Here is a 26,374-nt window from a genome sequence, read left to right as displayed (position 1 = left end):
TGTGAATCCCTCCAGCACTCTTTTACACCCATGCATGCTGAACAAATTTCTGGTAATAATCTTCCCTTCTGCCATCATTTCTCAACTAAAATAAAAAAATATCCCACGGGAATTTACACTTTTACTTGTTCACTAACATGATCTAAAAACACAGAATGAAATATTTTTCCCTTGTCTTTTGTACTTTCTGCATTCATTTAAAGAAATCCAAAACATTTTTTTCCAAAAGGATTTGTCACTTTTGAACTACCCATTTTGAACAGGTGAAGTAAATGAATAAAGGATATAGCAAGATCAAAAAACAAGCTCACCACAGAATAATGAGTGCTGGGATGAAACTTCACGATAAAGTTAAGCCTGTTCAACAACTAGAAACAGTAATCTTGCTCCCCCTTGAGCCTGTACCATTTTTCTGTCTCAGCTCTCCCACAGTCTCACCTCTCCAGCTGCAGTGAACACACTTCACAGTACTAATCTGGTTGTTGTCCAGTGGCACCATAACCTGACTTTCATGGCTTAACCAGGACACTAATTTAATTCACTCACTCAACAGACACTCCCTTTTTTAAGGCTAGATTAATTTTACAAAAGAGAATCAATTCAGGGACTCGGAGTACACAGCTGGCAGAACAAACCAGCCGTAAGAACAGCCCAAAACACAGAATATAGTTTTATCTTCAGTCTTCATCAAATACTTATTAGGTAAAGCATCAATGCATACCCAGATCTTTGATGTCATCTTCAGCGTTTAGCTTTACTGTCTCTGGTACAGACAGCATACTTGCATCACTTATCCCAGGACATTTATCATGCTTGGAAAAATAGTTGTACAAAATCTGTAAACCAAAGACAAAATATGTACCAGTAAGCATCTCTTTAACTGAAGGACAAACCTCTAAAAATTTACTGTGTACCTGACTCCATATCTTAAAATGAAAGGTAACATTTTCACAGGTACATGTAAAAAAACAAATAAGCAGATAATCCCCATTTTTGATGCAAATCAGGTTCCATTTTAAAGTCACCTTCAGGGCAGTGAATGGGTTCAGCAGTTTACTGTAATCCTCTCAAAAAGGGAACAAAGGAGATATGAGGAGGAACAAAGACATTTGCCTATTTTCACTTGTAACAGTTTTTTAACTGTGAAGTTTCAGGTCGTTAAGGATCAAATTTAAATTTGTAATTGAATCCTTTTAATGCCATCCTCAGTTTTCAGTCTCAATAATCATTCAGCTTTCATATACACAGTGTCAAATTCCAATTATGCAAGAACTTTCCCCATCACTACCAAAGGACTAAAATTAATACTCAATTTCAACTCTTGATTGTAGTGCTTGAGAGCAAGAAATTATTCCCAAAGAACAACTTTCCAAAGTTTGATGGAAGTGGGAAAAAACCAGACAAACCAATCTTCAGGTAAGTAACATAATTCCTAGGTTTGATTTCTCTCTGCATAATACTCAGTGCTGCTGAAGCCAAGTGGTTTAGGGGGCAGGTGTTCCTTTTTTTTTTTTTTTTTAATAAGCACAGCAAAAAATATTCCTCAGAGAGGATTATTTTTGAGAACACATTCTACAACCATGTATTGCAAATTTAGTCTTGTGAGCAGTAACTTTTTTAAAAACAGTCAGATAGGAGAGCTTAAAATGAAAATGACAGAATTTTTTATTCTTGCCTCAAGGAATGTAAACATGTAACCGAATAGCCTAAATGAAATTAAAGAACAACATAGCTCTTAAAACTACTTACTGTATTAGCTCTTCCATCCTGTCGCTTTGCTTCAGAAATAGAATCATTCTCTCTAGCTTTAGAAGGAGACAGACAAGTAAGTTTATTTTCTCCTGAGTGACCTGCTGAGTGTGTTCAAATACAGCTGTGTTTTGGGAGGGTTTTCATTAGATTATTTTAAATTCCACTCAAATCTGTAAATAAACTACTAAAAACTAACAGTTCTAAGTAAAAAGTCATACATATGGGGCTGAAGGACAGTATACAAAAGCAGTTTTGTAACAGCACAAACCACCCCAAATCACAGGTTATGGTTTCTGCTATGTTTCTAGTTACCATCAGTTACCACCTTGAAACAGCACTGCCATTCCGCTTTTAAGCAGTTATTCATGGCACTACTCCCCATTTTCTTCTGTCCAAAGATCTGGATGAGATCTTCAAGCCTTTCAGGAATGTGGGGTTTTTCTCCACTTCCTCCCAAAACAGCAGTACTATCTTCACTTTTGTTACAAAAGGAGAAAGTGAATCCTATTTCTAAAATGTCTGAAGAGCATATAGCAAAGTGTTTCATAGACATAGCATCTAGGTTCTGTGTAGCAGCTCTTTCTTTTCACAGGTGTCAGAAGGCAAAGAAGTATAATATCACAATTATAAAATACTAGGCTTATCCAAGACATGGAATAATGGGAGCTCAAACCACAGCTCATCTCCCAGAACATCATCATTAAGGTATGGATACTTCCCCCTGCCCTTCTTTTCAGCTCACATCTTTCTGGACCAAAGAACACCCAAAACTGCACAACTCAATAGCCTTATGAATAGTACCACCCCCTACATCCCAAAAGAAATGCCTAATCCTAGGATTCATTCTTAATATGTCTTATATGCTCTATATAGTGGTAGTTTAACAACATGAAAAAGAGCAATACCAGAAACTAAGGAGACACATCCAGGTCTTCCCATTTTCTCATGAATTTTCATCAACAAGTCATACAGTCAAACTTAATTTTGCTTATCATATGCTAATGAAATCTCACTTTCACCAACACCTTAGGTTGAGGCTTGATGTTTATCATCACTGTTAGTTACCACTGAGCAATTATCACCCACTCAATTCTCGTTCACAGCTCTGCTGACACAGCTGTTTGTGCAGCTGTGCAGTAAATGAACTCCAGGAATTGGCCCGTCCAAACAACCCATGAAATATGAACCCAGGAGCTCGGGTCTTAAATTGGATGAGTATCCCAGTCCATCTCACTGGATTGATTCTGATGGCAGGCACAGTGAGAGTGGTTAAAAATGCTGAACCCAGCACTGCTGCTGGGAGGTTAACTCAGCAAGCCACCTTCTTACACTTCATAAACAAACCCATTTAACTTAGCCCAACAGTTTCTAGTTACGTGATAGGGCAAAGGAAACATACCTAATCCTCTTTCTATGCTTTGCTATGTTATTTCTAAATTTATATTCCCTAACCCCTCAGACAAAGGAAGAAAACTTCTGAAAAGTTTTCTGTGTAGGGCTGCATTATCTAAAGGCACCCACTAGTAATCACTGTAAGAATTTTGTCTTTTTTTTAGCTAAAAAACCAAACAGTTCATACTGAGTGAACTTCCAGTGTCAAAACCAGAAGTTTTAAACCCTTAGCAACTGTTCATTTTTAGAAATACCTATTATCACAGTTTCACCAAGGGTAGGAGGCGTGGCTAAAGAACTTGACCAGGACATATCTGGATCCACTTCTGCTCCCAGACTTTCAGAAATACATTTTGGAGTTCTGACCTAGAAATACATTTAATAATCACATATATAATTTCTATGCCAAATTCTAAATGTACAACTCAGGAAAAGGAAACAAAATGCATGAATAAAATCTGTACCTCCAAAAGTTTTGGTGTGTAAAACAAGCTTCCATATGGACCTGAAAAATATTATGTAAAAAGGACATTAAACAGTAACTAAAAAAGTTAGGATTTTAATCTGGAAACGTAAAATATTTTGTAGAACTAAAAAGTGAAGATACAAACCAGGGATATTATTTCTCTGAGGTGTTCTGTAAGTATTTCTTAAAACAGTTGGACTGCAAAAGAAAATTAAAGCCATAATATTAATTTCACGTCTCAATTTCTTAAAATAATTTAATATTTCAAACATTACAAATATTACCATCTCCATTATTTCTTTTCTTTGCACCATGGCTACTTCCCTGACTAGATAAAATGTAGATTCCTCCAAAGCATCAGTCAATATTTTAAACATTACTATAAGTATACTATAAACTGTAAAATATTTCTTTCAGGAAATATTTTAATTTTCATTGATGATTTTTCTGACAAATAATACATTCCAATGTAACCATGCATTTTTATAATCGGCTGTAGGAAACTAGGGAAATTGGCTTAACTGACTGTAATTAAATAACTAGTTTAACTCTTCTTATAATCAACACAAGTACTTTGATAAAATTTATCTGAAATACAGACATTAAGCGTCAAAATCAAGGCTATTATTAAAAAAAAATCTCAGTAAATATTACAAATAGCTTTACTACTTGAGAAGCACATGACACATCACTACTACTCTTTCTTTGGATGTTTGGACTTGGAAAGCTGAAATAATGTTAAAAAATTTTGTATTCCAGCTTTGAAAGAGTAGAAAAATAGGAAGAATGATAACCTTAAAGCAAGGACATTTTTGAATTTAGCTAGTGTTTTATTTTCAACTCACTTAGCAACCTACAAGTATCATAAACATATCAGACATACAAGATTATTCACTGCTCTTAAAAGTTCAACAGTCAAGTATGGTGGGTTAAATATTGCTTTTTGCTTAAGGTCCAGCTTATTTTCTATTTGGTTGGGTTGACATATTTAGCATACCTAGCAGCAAAGCAGTTGTGGAAGGTACCAGGAGGAGAAGCAAGTACTTCATTTTCTTGGTCTATTTTTCTTCTTGTGTTACTTGGGCTTATCAAATACTCTCTGTCTACAACATAGAACATAATAATCAGCACAACTTTGCAGAGCTCCAGCTAACAGTTTCGATTTTGAAGTTTAAAGCTAAGCTTTCAAAAAGACCCAAACAAAACCAAACCAAAACAACAAAAAAAACACACCAAATCAGAACAAAAAAAAATCCAATCCTAATCTCTATTCTAGTATATGAATATGTTCAAATTTTATATCCAAACAATGGTAAACATGTTTCAAATGCACAGCCAAGAAGACCCCTCTTTATGTCTTGTCTTACTGACTTGGCATTAATCAAGTCATATATTCAATTCCATTTCAGTTTTAATGTACTGCATTGTGCCTTTCTTGTCACTGCATAACAAGTTATTCTTAGCAAAAATACAATATATGCAAACACAGGTTTGTGCAGCTTCCCCTCAAATTTACTAAGTCATACACTTAATTGATTCAAATAAGCAGCAAAAACAAGAAATTATTTCCAGAACTGTTGTTGGAGTCACTGTCACTGTCAGCAGCATCTATTCATTTGCAAAGCATCTCCAGGCAAAAGAGAATGCTCCTACTAAAGCAGAGAATCCTATAAACAGTGAGACCCTTACATGGGCAATTCACCTACTAACACGAATTTTTACTCTGAAGTTTCCAAACAACCTTATTATCAGACATTACACTTTAGTTTGTACATTTCTCTCTGCTTCTGAGTTCCTGAGTTCATATACACAGCACAGGTGCATCCCAGTACCATACCAAGGTATGAAATCCATCAGCTCCCATCCAGGCTCTTGTTTTCACAAGAGACATTTGGCTCTAACCAAGAAAACAGAATATTTCAGGCAGTCATATGTGAACTTTGCACATATGCAGACCAAAAGTGACCATTTTGAAATAAACAATCATAACGTTCCTTTCTTTGGCATTTATGAAAGTGCCAAATGAAATTCCTGAAAACAAGAATTCCCTAGGGACTTAACACTGTAAAATACAAATAGCTACATTTAGAAGAAACATATTCTCAGCAGAAGTTGAGCAGAGAACTTCAGAAAAACAGAGTTACAATATTCCTTGGAAGCAGTGTTATAAAGTATACTTGAACTGCAGCAGGCTCTAACCCTTCACAGAATTTGCACTGGATCTAAGAACAATTCTGGTAATAAAAGGCAGTCTTGTGTTTGTCTGTAACCTGGTTAGAAAAGCTTATCAGAAGGACACAGACACAGCAGATGTACCAATCACATACTTCAGGAATGGGGTTAAATACTCTTCCATAGAAGAGATTTTTACAGACAATGTTGCATACATTCTCCATAGAAAAGATTCTTCTTGCTGTCCAAGGAGGGTGGGTGCATCAGAAAGGAGTAGAGTGACATGTACTTGGGATTTGGAAATAATGTATGAGAAGTACTTCACAAAATTCCTTTTTTTTTCCAAATGGAAAAATGTAGTTTTTTCTATATTTTACAATCTTAGTAACTCAAAGAGATGGTGCTTCTAAAACTTTCCAAGAAAGGTTAAGGAGTGCCCTACAGACTGCCTCACACTTCATCATGATAAGGATGATTCCCACCCTTTAAAAGCTTCAAAACTTCTGCATAAAAAACCAGACTGCTAAAAAAATTCACTTTGATTTGCAGTCAACAGGTTATACTAAGTTCATATCCCCTCATATCCCCAGTACTTAGAATGTTTGGACCACAACAGTATTTTTCTACAGTGCATTTTGCTTATATATTACCAGTTTATCACAACCTGAATTCACTATTAAGATTAATTCTGCATTTTTGTAGATGATCTTCAGAAGACTACTAAAATAAGCTTTTCAGTCCCACAGTTCCTGCAGTAGCATTATCTATGACATTAACAATCATCAGCTGCAACAAAAGGTTAAAAAAAAAGTTACTCACTTGCTCCTATTTTTTTCTGATCTGGCTCTTTTTCAGGAGAAGAACAAGGTGGCAATATTGAATTTTGTTCTTTAAAGAGCAGTGGGGTTGATGCCAGTTGACTGTATGTTGAGGGTTTTGTCCTTGGAGTTTTAAAAGCTGTTTGATCAAGCCAGCCAGACGGCTCATCAACCTCTGCAAACGATTTGGGCTCATATGGGGGTGCTTCTGCGCTGAGTTCTTCAAACCAATTAAGACTGATAGGCCCTAAATCTACGAAGGGAAACATATAGAAAACTACATGAAAAGGAAGAAGGTTCCTCCATGAAGGATGTGAAAATACACCAGGCATTTACATGCTAACAGCTAAACACATCGCTCCTTCAACTGCCATACTTCTGATTTGTTTGTTTCTAGATGGCTTTGAACTCTGATACCCACAAAATATAAAGGGATGTCTGCCCAAATTCTCAGACCATTAACAAAATAACCAAAGGGCCAGAGAAATATACAGGTGTTTAAAATCATAACTATACTCTGGCTTTTAGTTTCTCTTGTTTTGCTCAGAGTGGCCAGTTAAACAGGTTTTAAAATTGTTAACTACCACAGGTGTCTGTAGCAAAAGACTAAGCCTGGTCTACATATGGGTATGTATAGAGGTGAAAACTCTAAAAAAGTAAGTACAAAAAGTAACTAAGCATATATAATGGAATAAAACTACAAATGAAAATTTGAAGAAATCTAGGTATTAGGAAATACAAGTTTGGGGCAAGAACAGCAGCTAGCAACTTGCAGAAAGCTTTCCTGTGAAACATATAGCAAACACATATAAAATATTGGTGCCCAGAAAGCAATCCTAATAAGAGCTATTTACTTCAGATAAGCTGTACCTGATTCACTGCAGTGTGCCTTAAATATTTCAAAGAAAGTTGGTCTTTCCACAGGTTTGCAAGCCATTTTCTTATCCATTACATTACTGGAACAGTTGAAAAACCTGAGAAGAAATAAAACACTTGCATACACTGCTGTTTGAATATCTTAGGCCGGCTTTCCTGCATTTTGTGGTGTGCCAAAGCCCAGCTTGTTTAGCTTCGACTGCAATGTGAGCATTAAAACACCACAATGATGAACATGGAGGAAAAACAACAGACAAGAGCATAGGGAATTATACCAGAGATAATGAAAACACTCAGTAAACACATGACACGATGGAATGGGCAGGACACTTCTGAGGTATTTTAAACACAAATCAAAACCCCACACTCACTACAACGTGTTAGGATGGAATATGTACTATCACATATATATTCTAACAACCACTAGAACTTACATGTCAAGAATTTGATTCAAAGTTGCCTTCAAGTGGTGCAGACACTGTCAGTTTCACGGTTCTATTAAAAAAACATGTATAATAAGCGCATAGTGAGACTTCCCCGTTTAACACATCTATGCCTTCCACAGTAAATCCCGTTTCCCACACGATGGCCGTGTTACACACGGTGCCTTATCAAAACCGTGGGAAAAACGGACGCTTTAAAATAGGGTACGGGCTGCATTAAGACAGAACACCTAGGAACATAACACTGCCTCAGAAGTACATTTTAAAAAGTGCGATTTGACCAGTCTGCTCTGCTTTCCGTGAGAGGAAGCTCCTCCCGGGCAATGACCGCGCACAGAGCGCGGCCTGTGCAGCCACGCCGGGTCACCGCGGGGTCTCCAGGGACAAGCCCAAACCCCCTTTCCCCTCACCGAGTCACACCCGGTGACTGCGGACCCCCGGCGGGCTGAGAGGAGAGGGAGGGACGCCCGAGGGGCGGCAGTGACACCCCCAGGTCACAGCGCAGCCCCGGGGCAGGGCCGAGCCACTCGCGGGGCCGTTACCTGCCGGCGGCGCCTCGGGCGGGGCGGCGGCCGCAGCATCGCCTCACGCAGGGGAGCGGGGCGGGCGGGACGGGCAGGGAAGGCGGCGGAGGATGAGGGGGCAGCGCACACCCCCAGCCCGGCCGTCCCGTTCGAAGCTTGGCGCCAACACGGCCCCGCGCCTGCGCAGCAGGAGCATCCGCCGCTCCCGCCCTCCGCCGCAGCCACTCCCAAGCAAGGAGGCGGCGAACCGGCCCCGCCTCGGCCTGCCCCGCACGGGGCCTGGCATTGCGGCCGGGGACGCGTGGTGCCCGCCGTAAGGGCTGTCCTGGTCGACTCCGCACAGAACAGAAACGGTGCGTGCCCTGAGCCGGCATGGCCGCCAGCAGCTTCACTAACGCGTGTAGAGGCGAGGGGGTGACGTATCCACATCCACAGCTGACATTGCCCACGTTGCTGGGCAACAGCAGCTAACACCGACCTCCCGGGAAAAGGCTCTGGAAGGCTCGCAGCGGCAGGGCCGTCCGCAAGTGAACTGTGCAAGCCTCAGACTCTGCTTCTCAGGTGGTTCTGTAGGCCTTGACACATGAAATGGTTGTTGACGTTACAATAAAGAGAATATTAATATCCTCCACATACATATCTATTCCCTCTTTGTCTCTTGATGAAATTCTTGGCTTTGGCGATGGAACAACTTCAAGACGGGTGGAACACTCTCTCTACCACCAACTTTGAGTTTACCATCTTCATGTTGTATGTTCATCTATTTTTGTGCCATAAAGGGGCTTTTTCATACCTCTCCACACCAGTCCTTATGCTGCAGTTTTATCACATCACCTGCTTAGTCATCTGTCACTTTCATTAGTTTCTTGTCCTACAATAATTTTCCATATCCCTCGTCCTTTCAAGGAACTTTAACTTCTAACCCTGAAGTGTTCTGGGGAGCTGCAGTAACTTTCTTCCCAGAACATTTTAGAGGAACTCAAACTGCTGGTTTAAATGATGGCATGTAGTTTCCAATTTGATTTCCATCCCCATTCCCAAAGCACCTAAAAAACGTAGTCTTTTTGCAGCCCCACTGCAATCATTAAGTTTTAACTTGGCTATATCAATACCCTATTTTTGCTTTGATACTGACAGTGCTTTGAAAACCCAAAAGCAACGTGCAGTCTTGAGACACGTTTCTTTTAATTATGATGTGTTTCTTGAATCTTAACCTCTTGCACCCTGTAAAAATGCTGTTTCTTACTGATTTCTCTCAGACACTTGAAAGTGTCAGATACACTCTGAACGTTTAAAGACATCATCCCTATCAGGTCTTCTCTAGCCTCTCTCTTGCTGGCCCATTGAATTTTATAAAGTAATGTATTTATAAAGATGGTGAGGAGTCATACAAAGAAAGGATTTCACATCACTGTAGTTCCAGGGATTTATGGGTTCTCCAGTCTCTAAAGGCTTACATACACATTTTGGATGATTTAATTACATTATTTTAACTGTATTACCATAAAATTGAACTAAAGTGATGTAATTATGTAAGAAGGACTATTAGTCTATTATGTATGTGGTTTTACTACTGCTTGTATTAACAGTTATTTCATATACAGATATTAAGCCACTGCTTTCCCTTACTTCAGTTTGTATACAGGAGTGTATTCCATATTTTCCTAAAGCAGTTCGGTTGATAGAAAAAGTTTCAGGTAGATAATCCCCAAATAATGGTACAATGGGGATGCTCTGACCTTTAAATACCGGTATAGACTTCTTTTCAGAGATGTAATTGCCTGAATTCTTTGCTCAGCTCCCCGAGGGACACCCAGTTTATCGGGACTCTGTTAGTTTCCTAAACCCTCTTTTCCTTCTTTTAAGACCATGAGGAGAATTCCTTCTGTGAGCAAGCAGGCTTCTCCTTGCTACACAGGCCGCTGTTTTCCCATCTGTGCTGAATGACATGTCTCCATCATTAGTCTGGCAGAGAAGAAATGCAGGCCAGCCGGCCTTCCCTTGCCATCAGCCCCCCTCCCCCAGCTGCCCCCACTTTCCCCATCAATTAGCAATCATTATCTCCCCAGTTAAGATAAAAGCAGGGCAGAGAGACAGGTAGGGCTAACCATTCAGCGGCGATAATCATGGACAGCTTCGTCTGTTCCCCCATCAGCACGTACCAGGACTTTAGGAGCAGCCCCACGCTCGGCCGCGGCTGGGACGCTGCGGCCAAGCAGCCCAGCTGGAAGCAGAGTAAGAGTGGCGGCATCAGCCCCTTCCTCAGAGGGCCCTTCACGCCGCTGCCCTCCGACTACCTGGACAGCTACCGGCGAGCGCAGCTCCAGGCGCTGCTGTCGCAGGTGGGCCCCGCGCTGGCGCCGCGGCCGCGCCGGGGCAGCACGAAGGAGGCGGCGGTGCAGGTGAGCCTGCGGGCCGACGTGGCCGTGCAGTGCTCGCTGGGGCCGCGCACGCTGCCGCCCGCCCGCGCCTTCAGCCCCGCCGCCCTGCGCGCTCCGGGACGCCTGGCCCTCTACTCACCCGTGCCCGACCGCCTCCTCTTCGCGCCGCCCGACGCCGCGCCGCTCCTGGAGAAGGCAGCGCCGACCGAGGAGACCCCGACGGCGGAGGGCGGCGAGGAGCAGCAGCAGGACCCGGCGGGGGCCGCGCTGCCGCCGCGCCAGGAGTCGGTGGGGACGCGGCGGGAGGAGACCGCGGCTCCCAGGCAGAGAGCTGCTTTCCAGGTGCGCCGGGTTGGGGCGGGGGGTGAGCCCTCAAGCAGGGAAGGCAGAAATCACCTCATGAGCAGCACGGTAGTCCCTGTCCTGCCCCGGGCTGGCTCTGTCTTACCTGGAGCAGAAGAGCCTGTGAAAACCCACACGTGTGGATCAAAGCATGGCAGAGTCGTTTGGGTTGGAAGGGACCTTAAAGTTGCAACCTCCCTTCCATGGGTAGGGATGCCACACGCTAGACCCTGTTGCTCAGAGCCCCGTTCAATACAGCTTCAAATATTTCTATATGGCTTCCTGGGCAACCTTTTTCAGTGCCTCACCATCCTCGGGGAGTAGCAGTGAGGGAGCTGGCTGGGTGCTCTCAGGGTCCAGGAGGAGGTTCAGTGAACTCTTGTCTCTGCAGTTCTTGGAGCAGAAGTATGGCTATTTCCACTGCAAAGACTGCAAGACCAGATGGGAGAGTGCTTATGTGTGGTGCATTTCTGGAAGCAACAAGGTAGTTAACAAGTAATTTCTTTCCTCCTTAGACTTGTAAGAATGCCATAAAGTCTCTGAAAAATCAGATGTTCTGGCACAAATTTAGGTACCTGTACAGAACACCTCAAATAAGTCTCTGTGCTAACAAAGCTTGCAATTTTTTCAGGTGTACTTCAAGCAGCTCTGTCGCAAATGCCAAAAGGGCTTCAATCCCTATAGAGTGGAAACAATCCAGTGCCAGGTAACTTAATTGTTCTCCATTAAGACTGTCAGATATTATCATGTACACTAATTCTAATGTTGAGTTTGTTATTGACTTTACCTGGAAGAAAACTTGATTTCATGAATATACTAGGAATGGTTATTTGCGAAATGTGTCTTGGGGTAAGCCTCCCTCCTCCCATGGATAGCTTATGTTAACAGCTTTCATATAGCATTATGGCTTGCTACATGTATGGTAGGGTTTTGTGCCTCTAGGTGAGAAAGCTCTTATACCTTAAATCCACAGGGTTTTTACCAGAAGAGCTCTTAAGTATATCGGCCCCAATGTGTTGCTGTGATTAAGGAAAACCAAATGTTAGTCTAACATGAAGTGCATCCACTTTGATCTACTACTACTAACATGTCTTTGTTTCTTAAGATCTGTTCCAAGACTCGTTGCTCTTGCCCTCAGAGGAAGAGACATATTGATCTCAAGAAACCTCATCGTCAAGAACTCTGTGGCCGCTGCAGAGGCAAAAGGCTGTCCTGTGATAGCACTTACCGCTTCAAATACATTGTCTGATCCATGTGCTCTCTTCTGTCTTGTGCTTTGCACTTTGTCTATTGCAATGTTTTGACTTAAGGCTTTTGACCTGGCATTGGATAATGGATGAAGACTTTGGTATTATTGTAAAATACAATAACTTATTAAAGTGTGTAATTTCACTATATATATGCTGTAAATAAAGTTCAATAAAAGTTTGCACTAGTTTGATACCCCTTAGTTTCAGCCTCCTTGGCTGAAAGAGGGACAGTATTTCTGTAAGGAAGCAACCCATTTGATTTCCTAAAGATAGTAGACTTTATTTTGAAGTCTTCAGGGAATGCTAAGATTCAAGCTACAATAGCAAGTTTTTTCCTTCAGTCACTCAACCTAAACTGGGGGGTGGAAGATGCAAATATTTTGGAGCATAAAGTCTGGTGTAAATGCAAATCTGTCTTCCCCCCTGCCTCTGCCAAATGTATATATAAAAAGCACAGCTGCTTGGTAATCAAAGACTATCTGCCAGAACAAGACTATGGCTGTAAAATAGGAGGGAAAAGGGTATAAGCTACCCATGTTTGAAATGAGGAGGGCAAGAAACTTTTGAATGGCAGTATTTGTGACAGTGTAAAAATATTATTTAGGATAGGAGTTCAGAGGCTTTCATAGTCAGTGTAAGACCAATTAAACTATTTTTGCTGTTGTAGTCTTCTGTGCTGAGTTGCGAGGATTTTTTTGTCGGGCTCTAGTTGCATTTCTCTTTTTCTATGAATGGTTTCAGCACAAACCAGGAGACAAGTATCTTTTGGAGGGCTGCTTATCATGGATCCCATGTACAACAGTACTGATTCAGACAAGAACACAATTTTCACAACAGGCATGTACTGTGTTGTGTCTATATATGACTTTTATATTTTAGTTAAATGGATGAACTGATCCAAATTTCAAAGTTACTTCACAAAAACAGTTAAGTGTATTTACAGCATGAATAAGTTACATAGTTGTCAGAATAAAAGTGTCTCAGATGTGCAACAGATTTACATGCATACATTTAACACTGGACAGCAGTTAAATGTAAGAAAAACCATAAAGTTATGACTTTATATATACATTACAAATAAAATAAGACCTCTCTTTAAAGAAACTTAACATGAGAACTTGCATTTCATGTTAATATTTTTACTTTTTATACTCAAAATTTATATTAAATAAAAATATGCATGCTTAACAGTTCAAAAGATTTGACTCTGTGATGGGACTTTCTCCTACAAAATGGCAAGTTAAATTAGATCAACCATCCTTTAATAGTATAAATATATTCATAAAAGCAAACCTCTAGTAAAAAGCAGCCAAGGTCCTTAATAAAAAAAAAAGAAAATCTACCAAGATCTTTCATGATCCTTGGGGGGCCTAAGAACAGACCTCTGCAATATGATCCAGTACCTTCAGAGACAGTAGCCTAGTAACATTAGGAAATGTACTTCATAGCAGCTCATTGTTTTAAGATACAGTAATCATATTCAGATTACAGTGTACATTAAATTATAGTTTGTTTACAGTTTGTTTCATATACACAGGCTCTCAGCTTTTGACCAACAAGTTTGTGAGATTCTGTGGCCAGCTTCATTCTGCCCATCTTTCACTCAACTAAATAAGAAAAAAAAAAGGAAAAAAATGTACAAGGTTTGTTTTTTTAACAAAAAATACTATTTTGTGAAGGAAACATTGCACTTTTGCCAACCAAAAATTAATTTGCTATAAAGGAATTATTGTTCAGTGTAGTAGGCTTTGGTATGCAATGGAAGTCACTTCTTCAGTAGTGAGTTGCAGTTGCTCAGTGAAATGCTAACTGGTTTTTGTGCAACACAGAACAAAGGATGTTATCCCAGGTGCTCTATGCTACCTCTGTCCTTACAGTATTGCTACATGTTTGAAGTTCAGCCCATCGCTTTTTAGAGGAAATCCTAAATGTAACAAGAGTGAGTACAGTTTGACCAAACCTTTGTAAGGCTGAGAAGACATCGAGCCACCTCACTCCCACAGGGCAGCACTCCCAGCTTGAAAGGGGGCCCAAGGGTCCTGTCAGAGACTTGTGCCAGAAACGCTGGAGTCTGGAAGAAAAGTATTGATCACCCGGTAGCTCTGAGCTCTGCGAATCATGTCGCGGATCTCTATGTTCAGTTCCATTAATTTGGTGCAGATTTCAGTCAGGCTCTGGTTGGAGCCCACCAGTGCATAGGTGCCCGTCTGACCCAGGGTTTGGTGGCGGAAGTAAATATTCAGTAGTGTCTGGACTTCATCATCAGAGCTGCTTCCAAAGATATCATTGGGCCACAAAATCCTGCAATGAAACAGGAAAAGAGCAGGCATTTCATTATGGGTTTATTAGCAGAGACAGGAGCCATGTGACAGAGATCTCTAAAAGAAGAATGAGCTTTCACATGCTTATAAGCCTAAAGCAATCCACTGTTTTACACCACTCATTTGTTACTCATATTCTGGTATCAGGCACTGAATTCACATAAAAGTGCAATTTCCATTATCTAGAAAAAATGCTTTAGGAAAACTCATTCAAATAGGTGCAAGTGAAACTGGGCTGAATGTTAGCTCATGCCAATAACATGCACCTGTATGGAATTAACTCAATAAAAAAATTCTTAAGTGCCTCACAGGACTTTTGATATACAGAATGTAATTAAACATCTTAGTTGTTTGCACGTTTGATAGTTACTTGTGGCACACCTCTCCAAAAATCAGTATCAATAACCCTGTGTTCCTTGTGAAACAATTAATTAATTTTGCTGATCCTGTGCATTGTGTTTCATTAGGAAGATAATAAATGCATACTTTTCTAATAACATGAAAGTCTAATATGAACCATGTAGCAAAACTTGCCTGCATTCTCTTATTTGTCTGACGGCTTTAACAAGTTCATTGTTTTTCAAACACTCCAGCATGGACTGAATAGCTGCTTCAGTAGAGTTGAATGTGGGCTCAGATTCTGTTGTCAGAGGCTCAGCTGCGATTGCAGCAGTAGCATCCTTCAGATTTTTCTTCAGCTCACTCAGTTCTCTTGACATATTTAACAGCTGTTCCAAGGAGAAAAATGTGAGATGGGTACTTTCATTCTCCATAAGCCCCACATGGAGTAGGTACTTCAAGTTTGTCCTTACTACTACATTGGATATACACATTATGGAAAAGACAAGGACATTTCTTGATCCCTGTACAATATAGAGAAAAAGCAAACTACAGGTTTTTTTTTACCTTTGTGCATCCTTTAACATTATGCTGTAGTTTTGGCTTGCTAAAATGCAGGAGCATATCTAAACAAGCTTTTATTTTTCACCCTTGATACTTTTTTCACATCATAATGGAAGAGCTGAAGAAAACATGTACTTCTCCTAGGAAGATGTTGATATTCATTTACGAAACACGTGCAGCATCTGACATGATTAACAGATGGACAAGAAATATATAACCCTTTCTCAGGCTGAAAAGTTAGTATGTCACAGGATTCATAAATAATTAGTAAGTTAATAATTTCCAAGGATTTACTTTTTCAGGCTCCTACATGCTAAAAGTAACCACTGTCACATGAACTAACAATGGAATTTCCTCCAAGTAATAGCTTATGGCTCCAGCAAAATATGCAGATGTCATGGTGAAATAGCTATTCTTTGTACAATTGTTGTACAATAACATAGCCCCAGTTCCATGGGCTGTATTATTCATAACAATTTAACAAAGTCATAACTGTGAAATACATTTACAGAAATCAATTATAAGGAATACAAAATATTTTTAAAACTTGGGCTGCCCTAGTAGTAGTAGATGCCTATTGTCCTGTCTTGTCTTAAAAGTGAACAGCCCAGTCATAATGTGAGCCAGCCTTCACAACACACAATTTATTGTATCCTTAAGATACAATAAATATTCAAACTCTTTTTACTCAGACAGCACATTTAATAAAACAATTTCTGTTTATAGGCCATATCTAAACTACTAGAATATGTCATAAAATACATGTAATATCTTCAAATTTTATTTTACAAAGCAGAGTACAACCACTTCTTCTCCTCAATAGTTTAAAATATATACAGTTTTCTCCTTACCTGGAGAAAAGTACACATGGAATGGTAAGTTAAATGATAATCATTCAGCTTAAAGTGATCACCTCAAAGATGTTTCAAAGTATTATATATTTTAAGCAACTGCTGAAAATAAACTTGACTAACAGTACTGTTCTTGTGAAGTTTTTTGTAAGTAAGATTCATGGATTTATCTAAAAACAAAAAGCTGTTTGGGTCAAAGGTGAGAGTGTACCATGTCAAAATATTTAAAGAAAAAGGTTTGTAAATATTACAAAATTAAAAATACAGGACATTAATGTATTTAGTTGATTATGTATGCCTGCAGATTTATAGTCAGGGTGAAATAGTGGGATCCTTGTTGTTAAGTCGAGAGAAAGGAAAAATAAGAACATGAAAATGAAGTGGAATTTTCAGTATAGGACTCTGTAGTTTGTTACATACCTCTGGCATGGAACTCACTTCGTGCACTTGTCCAATAAGTTTACAGTAGGACTGAAAAAGCAACAGCAGCTGGAAGTGCAGTTTATATAATCTCTGACAGAGTTCCAATTGCTAAGGAAAGATTTGTAGGAGAAGAAACAATTAATAAATATTAGTGAGCTTAGACAACTTTTGATGACAAAACACATTGAGATAGTTTGTTCTCAAAAACATTATTTTACTGAAGTATGATCATATACTATTTCAGAAAATAGTATGATGTCAGCATCAGCCTCAAAATATTCTGTTTTGGTTAGCTTCACTGTCTCCAGTTTGCAGCTGGAAAGCAGAGACAAAATATAAGGGGAAGTGACTTCCCTGCACAGAACATGAAATGCCCGAATTTCAGATAAGGTAGAAGACCTCCTCTAAGGGATGGAAATCTAAGAGAGAAGCCATGAAATAGTAGTCCAAGATGGTCAAAGCTCCTGCCTGCTCCTCTGAGGAGAGAGAAACAGAGGTGATAAATTCGTCTAGGAGTGGGAAGGAGGAAATGCCAGCCCTGGAACTTAAAACACTGCTCATGGATTTTCCACCATCCTAAAGAAACTATTCAACAGATGGATGGAGTTTAATTTTTAAGAGGGTATTTGGCTTCTATGAAGTATTCTCCCAGATTAAGTAGATACTGTTCTATGAATATTCACTTGTTTCTTCCAGTGTAAAGTGCAGCATGACATAAAAGATGTTAGATACATTTAAATAATGGGTGATGGGCACGGCTGCCAGAGAGGTCAAGTTAATATGCTTATGATTCCTGGTATTCTTGTGTCTAACAGGAGGGCATCTGTAGTTCCACAGATGGATCATGGTGAAGAAGGGAGGAACATTTAATCTTCAGCTAATTATATAGAAAGTGAAAATCCTGCAAGTACAAGTCCTGACCTTATACTGACCCTTTGGCAGGAAAACCTTACAGACTTCCAGCCGTATTTGATTTGCCTACTGTAACAGACACCGTCACCAAGGGTGGGTTCAGTGATATTTCCATCTGTTTGGAGGAACTAAAGCAGAGTTTCATGCCAAAACTGGCAGAAAAGAAGAAGCTATTCACGTTTGCTTCTTTAAAGCACTTCATACAGGCTTAGTTACCAGCACGTGCTGCAGCTCTTTGCTGAATTTGGGACTGTGCAAATGTCAGCACAAACACTAATAGAAAGTACTTGAAGTACATTAAAAATGTTAATTTGACTGAGGTGTTTTATTTACATATGGTTCAACATTTAAGTGCCACATTTTTTATTAATAAGCCAAAATTAGAACCACAGTTTAGCGTTCCAGTTCCCCAAATTTCTGTACTAACCTCACAAGGCTGAGGGGCTAAGGTCAAAAGCAAATTTCATCTTTATTCATCAGGGTGAGGTGGACACCCTGGTGACAGGTGGACAACTACCCATCTATGAACAGACAGCCAAGGGCACTGCCAAAATGAGGCAGAGCTAGTCTCCTTCTAAAAGGGGGTTTGTGGAGAAAAGTGGGAGCAGGAGGATAGTGCCAAGCCAGCAGGTGTCAGCAGGGTTTGTCCTGCTGAAGGCCAGGCAGATGGGGCTGCTCAGCACCAGCACAGCGGCAGAGCTCAGCACTGTAAATTTGGCTGGTCTGAGCTCTGTGCCATTCTGGATCTGGTATCTGTGTCGTTAGGTTTAATGTCTATTACTGGTGGGCAGCATCGGAGTGCTCCTGTCCCAAATGGAAAGGAGGAATTTCAGCGAGGAGGAGGCCTTCAGCAAGTTTGCAGATGACACAGAAGGATGGGATGCCATCCAGGGTGACATGGACAAACTTGAGAAGTGGGCCCATGAGAACCTAATGAGGTTCAACAAGTCCAAGTACAAGGGGCTGCCCCTGCACTGGGGCAATGCCAGACCTGAGCCCAGACTGGGAGAAGAACTCATTGAGAGCAGCCCTGTGGAGTTCTCCTGGATGAAGAGCTGAACATGAGCTAGCAGTGTGTGCTCACAACCCAGAAGGCAAACCACATCCTGGGCAGCATCAGGAGCACCTCTTCTATGAAGACAGGCTGAGAGGGTTTAGCCTGGAGAAGAGAAGGCTCCAGGCTTCCAGTACTTAGAGGGGCATATAAAAAACATGGAGAGCAACTTTTTACAAAGGCAGATTGTGGTAGGACAAGGGGCAGCAGCTTTAAACAAAAAGAGGAGAGATTTGGATCAGATGTACGGAAGAATTTCTTTATGCGGAGGCTAGGGAGCCACTGGAACAGGTTGTCTAGAGAACTTGTGGATGCCCTACCCTTGTGAGTGTTCAAGACCAGGCTGGTTTTCAGCAACCTGGTCTAGTGGAAGGTGTCCCTGCCTATGGCAGGAGGATTGGAACTACATGATCTTTAAGGTGCCTTCCAACTCAAACCATTCTATCATCCCACCAGACTGGATATGACAGCAAAGATCCACAAATGCAGAAAGAAGGCCCAGCAGATGTGTGGTAAGGAGCAGATGTGCTAGGGCAGAACTGACTTGTGGACAGGGACAGCCTATCAGAACAAGGAGGTAGGGCATGAGGAACACTGCCAGTGAAATAAACCTGCCCAGGGGCCATTCTCTGTAATGCAGGGCACAAGAGCACTGCCAAATTTTTGATTGTGTGGCCAACCATTCTCTCCCCAAAATAAAGACTGATTGTTTAGATACAGCCTCCTGGAGATGGCTCTGGCTTCTGTCTTCTCTCAAACCATGCTCGGGCTTGTCAGAGGCTGGCTGGTGGCCCAGCCAGGGAAGGTGCTGACTGCTCACCCCAGCGAGTGCCAGCCCAGGGACACTCGCTTCCTCCCTGGTCCTGTTCAGCTTTCAGCTCCCAAGTAGAGACACAGCCTGAGGTTCCCCAGCAGGGATCAAATTCACTCTATTCAAATTTTGGAGACCTGGCAACACTACATAGCAGTTACATACAGATATAGTTGGAGCTGTCAGAGAATTAATAACTAATTGAAAGTAAGCATAACATCATTTAAAAAAACTCATCTCATGATAGTTTTTAACACTGGATTTTTTTTCAGTCCTTGAAGAACAATAATTCAGTTTCACCCTTCTGGCTGCTAACCTGAATGAAAACAAACGAAGGTCAAACTAATGGTTCTAGTTTGACTCACTTCGTATTTAGTTACTGTATCAAGAAACTAAATTTTTGTTCTTTCTAAGTATTAGAAACCAATAGTAGTGAAATTGTTCATCAGCATACACACAAAACCCATTTGAAATGTAGCTGCCAACTATAAATTGTAGTTTTTCACTAGGAAAAATGGAAAATTATTAATTTTAAAATAACAAGAAAAGTTTCCTGCCCCAGCATATTACATCCATTCAAAAGTTTGATTTGTAAAAATGTATGTAAATGACCATTTGAAACAGCATATGAAAGTGTCAAAATTTTGGCACAGTATTTTTTGATTTCACAAAACTCATGTTAGTAAATTATTTTAGTCACTGCATTTAGAACCATGTATTGTACAGGAAAATTATAATGAAAAAGAAAACATGCTTAAAAATAAAACAGTAGAATTGGGGTGTATTAGTCCATTCACAGATGGACAAAAAATATGAAAGAACTTCAACTTACTGCAAGAGATTCCATTTGCTACACAGCAAGCATGGCACAGGAGAAAAGGAAAGGAAAGAAAGTATAGTGTCAGTGTAATGCATGCAATAGGAAGCACAGCCCATCTGTAACAGCATAACTTATCAGCAGTATTAGCAATGCTTGCCTCAACCTGATAATTGGTTGGAATATCACATTCAACATGCACAGCATTCTTAATAAAATCAAGCTTTCATTCTAATGGTAAATTCCAGTCTCTATATCCTCAGTTAGATCTTCAGATTTATTAGTTTAGATTTATCCCACCCAGCAGCTCAAGAACTTACAGTGAAATAGTGTTAGAAACTGTTAAAATGATGATTATATTTAATTTTTTTTCTTATTAAAAGGAGCTCATATTTCAAACTACTAAAAAAATTAGGAATTATTTTCAAGTGATGAACAAAATTGAACTTTGCTATTTCTAAACATTTTCTTGTTTAAAAATACTTCTATTTTTTTTTTTTTTTGACAAATAGATCTAATGAAATTGGCAGGATAAGTTTTATGGCTGCTGGGCTTATTACTTGGCACATTATAATGGAAATGTTTTGCATATAACTTTCAAGTTATGACTATCAGAAAGAAAAAAAATGTGTGGAAAATGCCAGTTTTGTTTAACTTCATGGCAATGCCACAAGTTGAGCCTTGTATCCCTTCCTCTCACCAGTAATGATTCACTGGTTTAAAATTCTAAGGCCATTAAAATGTCAGTGCAAGTCCTGTTCCAACAATAATAAAAAATTTAATTGACTTACATTAACATTTCAAAGATTAGGGGACTAAGTGCTCTCTTTGAAATGGAAGTGTTCCTCTTTGCTAAGAGCTAACATTTGCACTCTGTGTTTGCTTAATGTAGCTTTTCTTATTTTATAAATATTACAATCTCATTACATTTTACATGAAGAGAGTCATCATGAAAATGCTATAAGTAACAAACACAACCACATCTGCCCTGTTACAGCCTGATGTCAGTGCATAGGCACACACTGTTAATAAGCATATGGAATTCTTATTAAAATTATTTACCTTACCATCAATACAAAGGCAGAAACACAGGAATGTGAAATAATATTAACTTTGATGAGCCTAACAGAGCATTTCAGTCTGTTTTCTTTACATTGGCCTTACTATTAAAAAATATATATGAAAAGTGTTGCCCCAAATCTTGGACTATTTTTCTATAAAACCATGACAAACTAAGTTTTAAGCTCTTGTGATGCTTAATTTTTTTTTCTTTAACATTGCTTGAATAGTTTTCTCTTCTATTTAGTACTCTTCAAAAAAACCTTTTATATCTTGGCTTCCATGCAGTTCACATAAATGAAGCTTTATAAAGCTAAATTCAAGATAAGAGGAGGACAAGAGCAGACAGATCACTGTGTTCCACTAAACTCACAGGTGTGTTTTTTAAATCTTATTGTCTCTCTTAAGCTACTCTGAAGTTTAGCATGCCACCAAGTTTCACTTAGACTTTCAAAAATACTGGAATCCATATATAATTTCTAATTTGCCATGGAATTTACTTTAAAGAAGAGGGGAAGAAGGAGGCGGAAGCAACAAATAAGTGAATTCCATGGTCTTTTTTGCCAGAAAACACTGTCTCCTCTGTACTGCTTCCAAAACCAGGGTAAGCCAAAAAAAAAAAGGGGTGAGGGGTTTCACATGACATGAAAAACCCTTCTTCACTGGAAGAAAATACACTGGATACAAAATTTCCCTGAGCTACTGATGCTCAGCTCCATATTGCTGTCCAAAATCATGATTGTAACTTCCTCTCTCTTTCAGCATAAAATGAAAGATTTCTTGGAAGTTGAAGAGAGACTAATTACTGGCTTAAGTGATATTTCTTTTATTCTGCAGCAGCAAGGGCTCAGGTGGAATGATCATAGCCTTCACACTTCTCAATTTCTGGTTTAATTCTTAGAGTAAGGGAAGTGTTTTAGATTAGTTGATAGACACTACACAATCAGTGGTTTTGGCAGCTGAAAATACCGAATGTTTAGAGTACTTGGATCATTTGCACAATTCTTTAAGCAGCCGGTAAATGCAGCATCTAAGAAGGACACACTCCCTAGCAGCAACACTTTGATTTAGTTTTTTATTCCTAGAATTACTGTTTTGTGCTGTTAGCAGATCAGGAAGGCACTAATTTTTAGATCTCAGATTTTCTTGCTGTTTTAAGGAATCATTTTTATTTACTGAAAAGAGATGACAGTTACATAATTACTTCAGTCTTCAGTCATTTACTGGCACAGGAGAGCCCCAGCATAACAAAATAACCACTGCATGCAAGGGTTTATTAAATGCAAGTGCATTTTATTAAGGTATTTTATTTGTCTTAACATGTCAGCAGACAGAACCTTTTCCTATTATCTAGGAAGTTGAGTATATACACAAACTTGTATATATACAAGAGACAGAGAGAACAGCATTTGCTGTGCATATTTGAATATCCACTAGACTTGAAGGATAGTAGAAAGTATTCTGCATGGGGAAATCTACACATAACTGTGTTCTTCCTTTAGAAATGCTGCCTACCTGGGCCAATTTTACCTCATTGTCAAACCATGGATCTGTCAAACAACAGATAATTGACTATTAAGAATTTCTTGCTTAACAGTGGTTTCACTGTGCCTTGAGCTTTACAGTATCTCAGCTCAGCTCCAGATTACTGTGGTCCCAATGGGTACTCCTCCAGCCTTATTGGTGGCCTAGAGTGATTGTACCTTTAGACACAGGGAAACTCAGCAGCAGGTATATTCTGAATTTTGGGGGCAAATTTTTATGGGGTGCATCATGTTTTAAATATCCATTAACAGTTAGAGTTTGTAAAGCCCACATCCATTAGCTTATGGTGAGGAAGGTTTGAGAAAGGTGTATACTGACTTTGGTCTTATAAGAGTAAACTGAATGTCTCATTGGGAAATCAATACTTATTTGAATTAGCAGTGTTAATTGACAAGAAAAAGAGGATCTTCCAAATACATTTTTCCACAAGAGTAAACAGAGAAACCAACCAACCCAGTCTTTGACTAGATTTAAAAAAACTCCTTTCTTAATAAGGCTGAAGAACGTATTGATAGCTGTACTCATCTAAGCCTAACACCTGGACAGACAACACAATGGCGTGTACAATTATCTTTTGTCTGTAAATTGACTCCTATGTCATTGAGACTCTGTTGCTTAAAGTAGCATCAAAGCTTATAAATCAAACACATCTAAATCATGTAATCTGTTGCAATGATAAGGCAGGGGAAAGACATTTTGGGGCATGAAACTTTTACCCAATTTCAGAAAAGGTGCTAGCTTTAGCAGCTGACCTAGACAACTTCTATTTCAAGCTTCTTTTATGTCAGAATAAGCTAATTTTTGCCTTTGCCCATTTTCAGTAACAGTAACAATAGTCAACAAATCATGTGCAATTATTTTGAAATAAGATCTGATTAGAGAAATTGCGCCAAATTAGTCACCAGCATCAGGAGGCATTTGTGACGCAACCACTTGTGACAATGGTGAATTTGGTCTCACATCTGTCTCATCTGTAAAGGGGTCTGTATTCCCCTCAAGCTTTTTACCAGGTGAGGAGTTCTAAGAATCTAAGATCTTTGCCTTTCTAGAGCAAGCTGTTGCTTTTTCTTCCTTATCATTAATTCTGAACCTTTTCCAGGAGTAGCCTGGTTTTGTGCTTGGCTAAAAAAAATTTTTTGGACAGAAGTTTTCAGCAGAATTTCAGGCGCTAGACTAAACCTTAATGAGTTTGAGAGTTTGGGCAGGTTCCCTTGTGACTATTACTGGAAGAGAGATTTCTTTCCCCCTACAATTATTAGATTCTTTAGCCTTTCATGCTGAGGGAGAAGTGGAAAGGAAAGATAAGAAAACAAATACTTTCCAGTCTAGGAATAATTTTTCCTTGCCCCTTCCTAATTGCATTTCCTCAGTTTCCCTGGCTTCTTCCTCCCTTTACACTTTCATTGAATAAACAAATTGTTCCTTTGGGAAAAGCTACTTCAATTGAGGTGAATGAGTAGGGGAAGAAAAGAAATATGCCTATTCATCCTGTCAACTTCCAAGGAATAATGCATTTTGGCCTGAATGAATAATGATGGAGAGAAACCAGGGACTCATGAAGGAATGAGAAACTCTTCAATCTGTCTGATAAGGAGTATAAATACCAACCCTGGCTTCACAAAACACACATTTAATTCTGAAACAGAGAACACCTAGTTATAAAACTACTTTTAGATGTGTTTAGGCCAGCTATATGAGTTCAGTTCACAGGTTATTCCTTCTCCTTAGTGTTATTTATTTACTTTTTCAAAAAAGAAACAATGCAGTTGATCAGCAAGATGTGTCATTCTCATCCCATTCTATGCATTTCCAAAAGAGAGATGAAGAGGATAAATTAAGCTGTCTACAGCAAGGTATGTAACACTAGAGTCTGAAGTCACTGTTGAGGTTGTTTGTACATCAGAGGGAACGGAATGCCCATGCTCATCCCATTAGTGCCTGCCTCTCCACTTCCCTCTTGCAGGAGAGGCAGTGGCATGTGTTCCAGGTCTCTTTTTTTAGACTTCAGAATAGCTCATTTGCAACTTCCTTGCACACCATCACAATTACAGAGGAGACAGTATCTTACTTAAATGCACTGGAAAGGGCCTAACTTTTGATGGTGCCAGTGCTAGGTGGGGGAAGATTGAACAATTTTCCCACCGCCTGTGATTGCAGCCAGAGGATTTATTAGAAAATTAGATTTGCTAATAAGGTCAAGGAAGCCAAAATGCAGGGGTGGCAAGGATTTGGGATTCTTGGAAAGTGGCATATAAAAACAAAAATCAAGGGAGTTCAAAGACAAGAAGACACATACATAGAGACGGGAAAGAGAGGTTAAGATAAAGACAGAAAAAAATAACTTGACTTGGAGGAGAAGACAGACAAACTGAAACCAACTTGAAAAAATGGTTACAACAGGCAAGTCTGTATTCTGAATATGTAACAATTAGCTTTTATAAGTGAAAATATATGGGAGGAGGAAACGTCACTTTTTTCTACATGCTGTTTGCTTGCTTCCCAATTTTGGTGAATTCTGTCCAGTCCCCTCTTTTTCCCATCCCTCCACTGTCTTTCTTCCAAAAGGAAACAGCCCAACAAAATAACATTCCTTAACTCATTATACATCACCAAGATATCATCTGTTTCCTATACTTAGTATATCAAATAACATAGTATATCAAATAACAGTATTAACTGCGATAGTATTGATATCTGAAAATATGATTCCTTAACTGGAATCAAGAAACACAAACAACAAATAAATATACATGTACACGTGTGCATTAATTTTTTGTTAAAAATTGATAAAGAGACATTTTGCCTTAGCTCTAAATACTTATCTACAGCATAAATCATTTTGCTGGCCATTTTACAGTCATTGTTTTGTAACTACCGATCGAAGTGTATTTCAACCAGGCAATTTTTGCTGTTGGGCAGAGGGAGACTGTAACAGCCGAAGATAAAATGGGAGTAACATGGAAGGCGAGTACAGCAGGAATGATTTTCAGAGACACTGTGGAAAACTGCTGCTGCAACATCTCTCTAAAAGGGAGAGCACAGGGTTAGGGTCAGCTCTGCTTCTTTGTCTAGAGTAGGACAGCAGAAGTACCTCCTGTGAATACTTCCCATTTCCTGCGGCCAGGACTGAGGCAACAACAGTAGCTTCAAGCCTAAAGTGTGAAAAGTGGATCATGTCCAAGCCCAGCAGAGAATCAAGGAGGAAGCAGAGCAGGCTCTTGTGGGTTCAAGAACAAGGTACATCACTCATATGTCACTTTAT

At 39.6% G+C, this 26,374-nt stretch overlaps 3 protein-coding genes across 4 annotated transcripts in view; 1 reads left to right on the top strand and 2 right to left on the bottom strand.

Annotated features, from left to right (window-relative positions):
- BRCA2 (BRCA2 DNA repair associated) overlaps positions 1-9,059 on the bottom strand; it is a 35,246-nt gene extending 26,187 nt beyond the window's left edge. The window contains exons 1-10 of the mRNA XM_053932752.1: positions 8,462-9,059; positions 7,911-7,971; positions 7,471-7,574; positions 6,602-6,853; positions 4,608-4,713; positions 3,756-3,808; positions 3,609-3,649; positions 3,399-3,510; positions 1,750-1,805; positions 722-836 (exon numbers count right to left, since the gene is read on the bottom strand). Coding sequence (XP_053788727.1) covers positions 722-836; positions 1,750-1,805; positions 3,399-3,510; positions 3,609-3,649; positions 3,756-3,808; positions 4,608-4,713; positions 6,602-6,853; positions 7,471-7,574; positions 7,911-7,912 — 841 coding nt within the window. The 5' untranslated portion in view covers positions 7,913-7,971; positions 8,462-9,059. The remainder of the gene's footprint in view (positions 1-721; positions 837-1,749; positions 1,806-3,398; positions 3,511-3,608; positions 3,650-3,755; positions 3,809-4,607; positions 4,714-6,601; positions 6,854-7,470; positions 7,575-7,910; positions 7,972-8,461) is intronic.
- Positions 9,060-10,569: 1,510 nt separating this feature from the next.
- On the top strand, positions 10,570-13,167 carry ZAR1L (zygote arrest 1 like). Its single transcript, XM_053935269.1, has 4 exons — positions 10,570-11,166; positions 11,558-11,650; positions 11,798-11,872; positions 12,272-13,167. The coding sequence occupies exons 1-4, from the start codon at positions 10,570-10,572 to the stop codon at positions 12,413-12,415; spliced, it is 909 nt and encodes a 302-aa protein (XP_053791244.1). The 3' UTR covers positions 12,416-13,167.
- Positions 13,168-13,258: 91 nt separating this feature from the next.
- Positions 13,259-26,374, bottom strand: part of FRY (FRY microtubule binding protein) — a 159,270-nt gene continuing 146,154 nt past the window's right edge. For both annotated transcript variants that reach the window (XM_053935267.1, XM_053935266.1), the window contains 3 exons: positions 16,912-17,022; positions 15,272-15,465; positions 13,259-14,717 (listed from right to left, as the gene is read on the bottom strand). In XM_053935267.1, the coding sequence (XP_053791242.1) occupies positions 14,459-14,717; positions 15,272-15,465; positions 16,912-17,022 (564 nt within the window). In that variant the 3' untranslated portion in view covers positions 13,259-14,458. The remainder of the gene's footprint in view (positions 14,718-15,271; positions 15,466-16,911; positions 17,023-26,374) is intronic.

The sequence above is a fragment of the Vidua chalybeata genome, chromosome 2, assembly GCF_026979565.1.
Source record: "Vidua chalybeata isolate OUT-0048 chromosome 2, bVidCha1 merged haplotype, whole genome shotgun sequence".
NCBI lineage: Eukaryota > Metazoa > Chordata > Aves > Passeriformes > Viduidae > Vidua > Vidua chalybeata.
The sequence above is the reverse complement of the archived record's forward strand: the minus strand, read 5'-3'. Positions and strand labels throughout refer to the sequence as shown.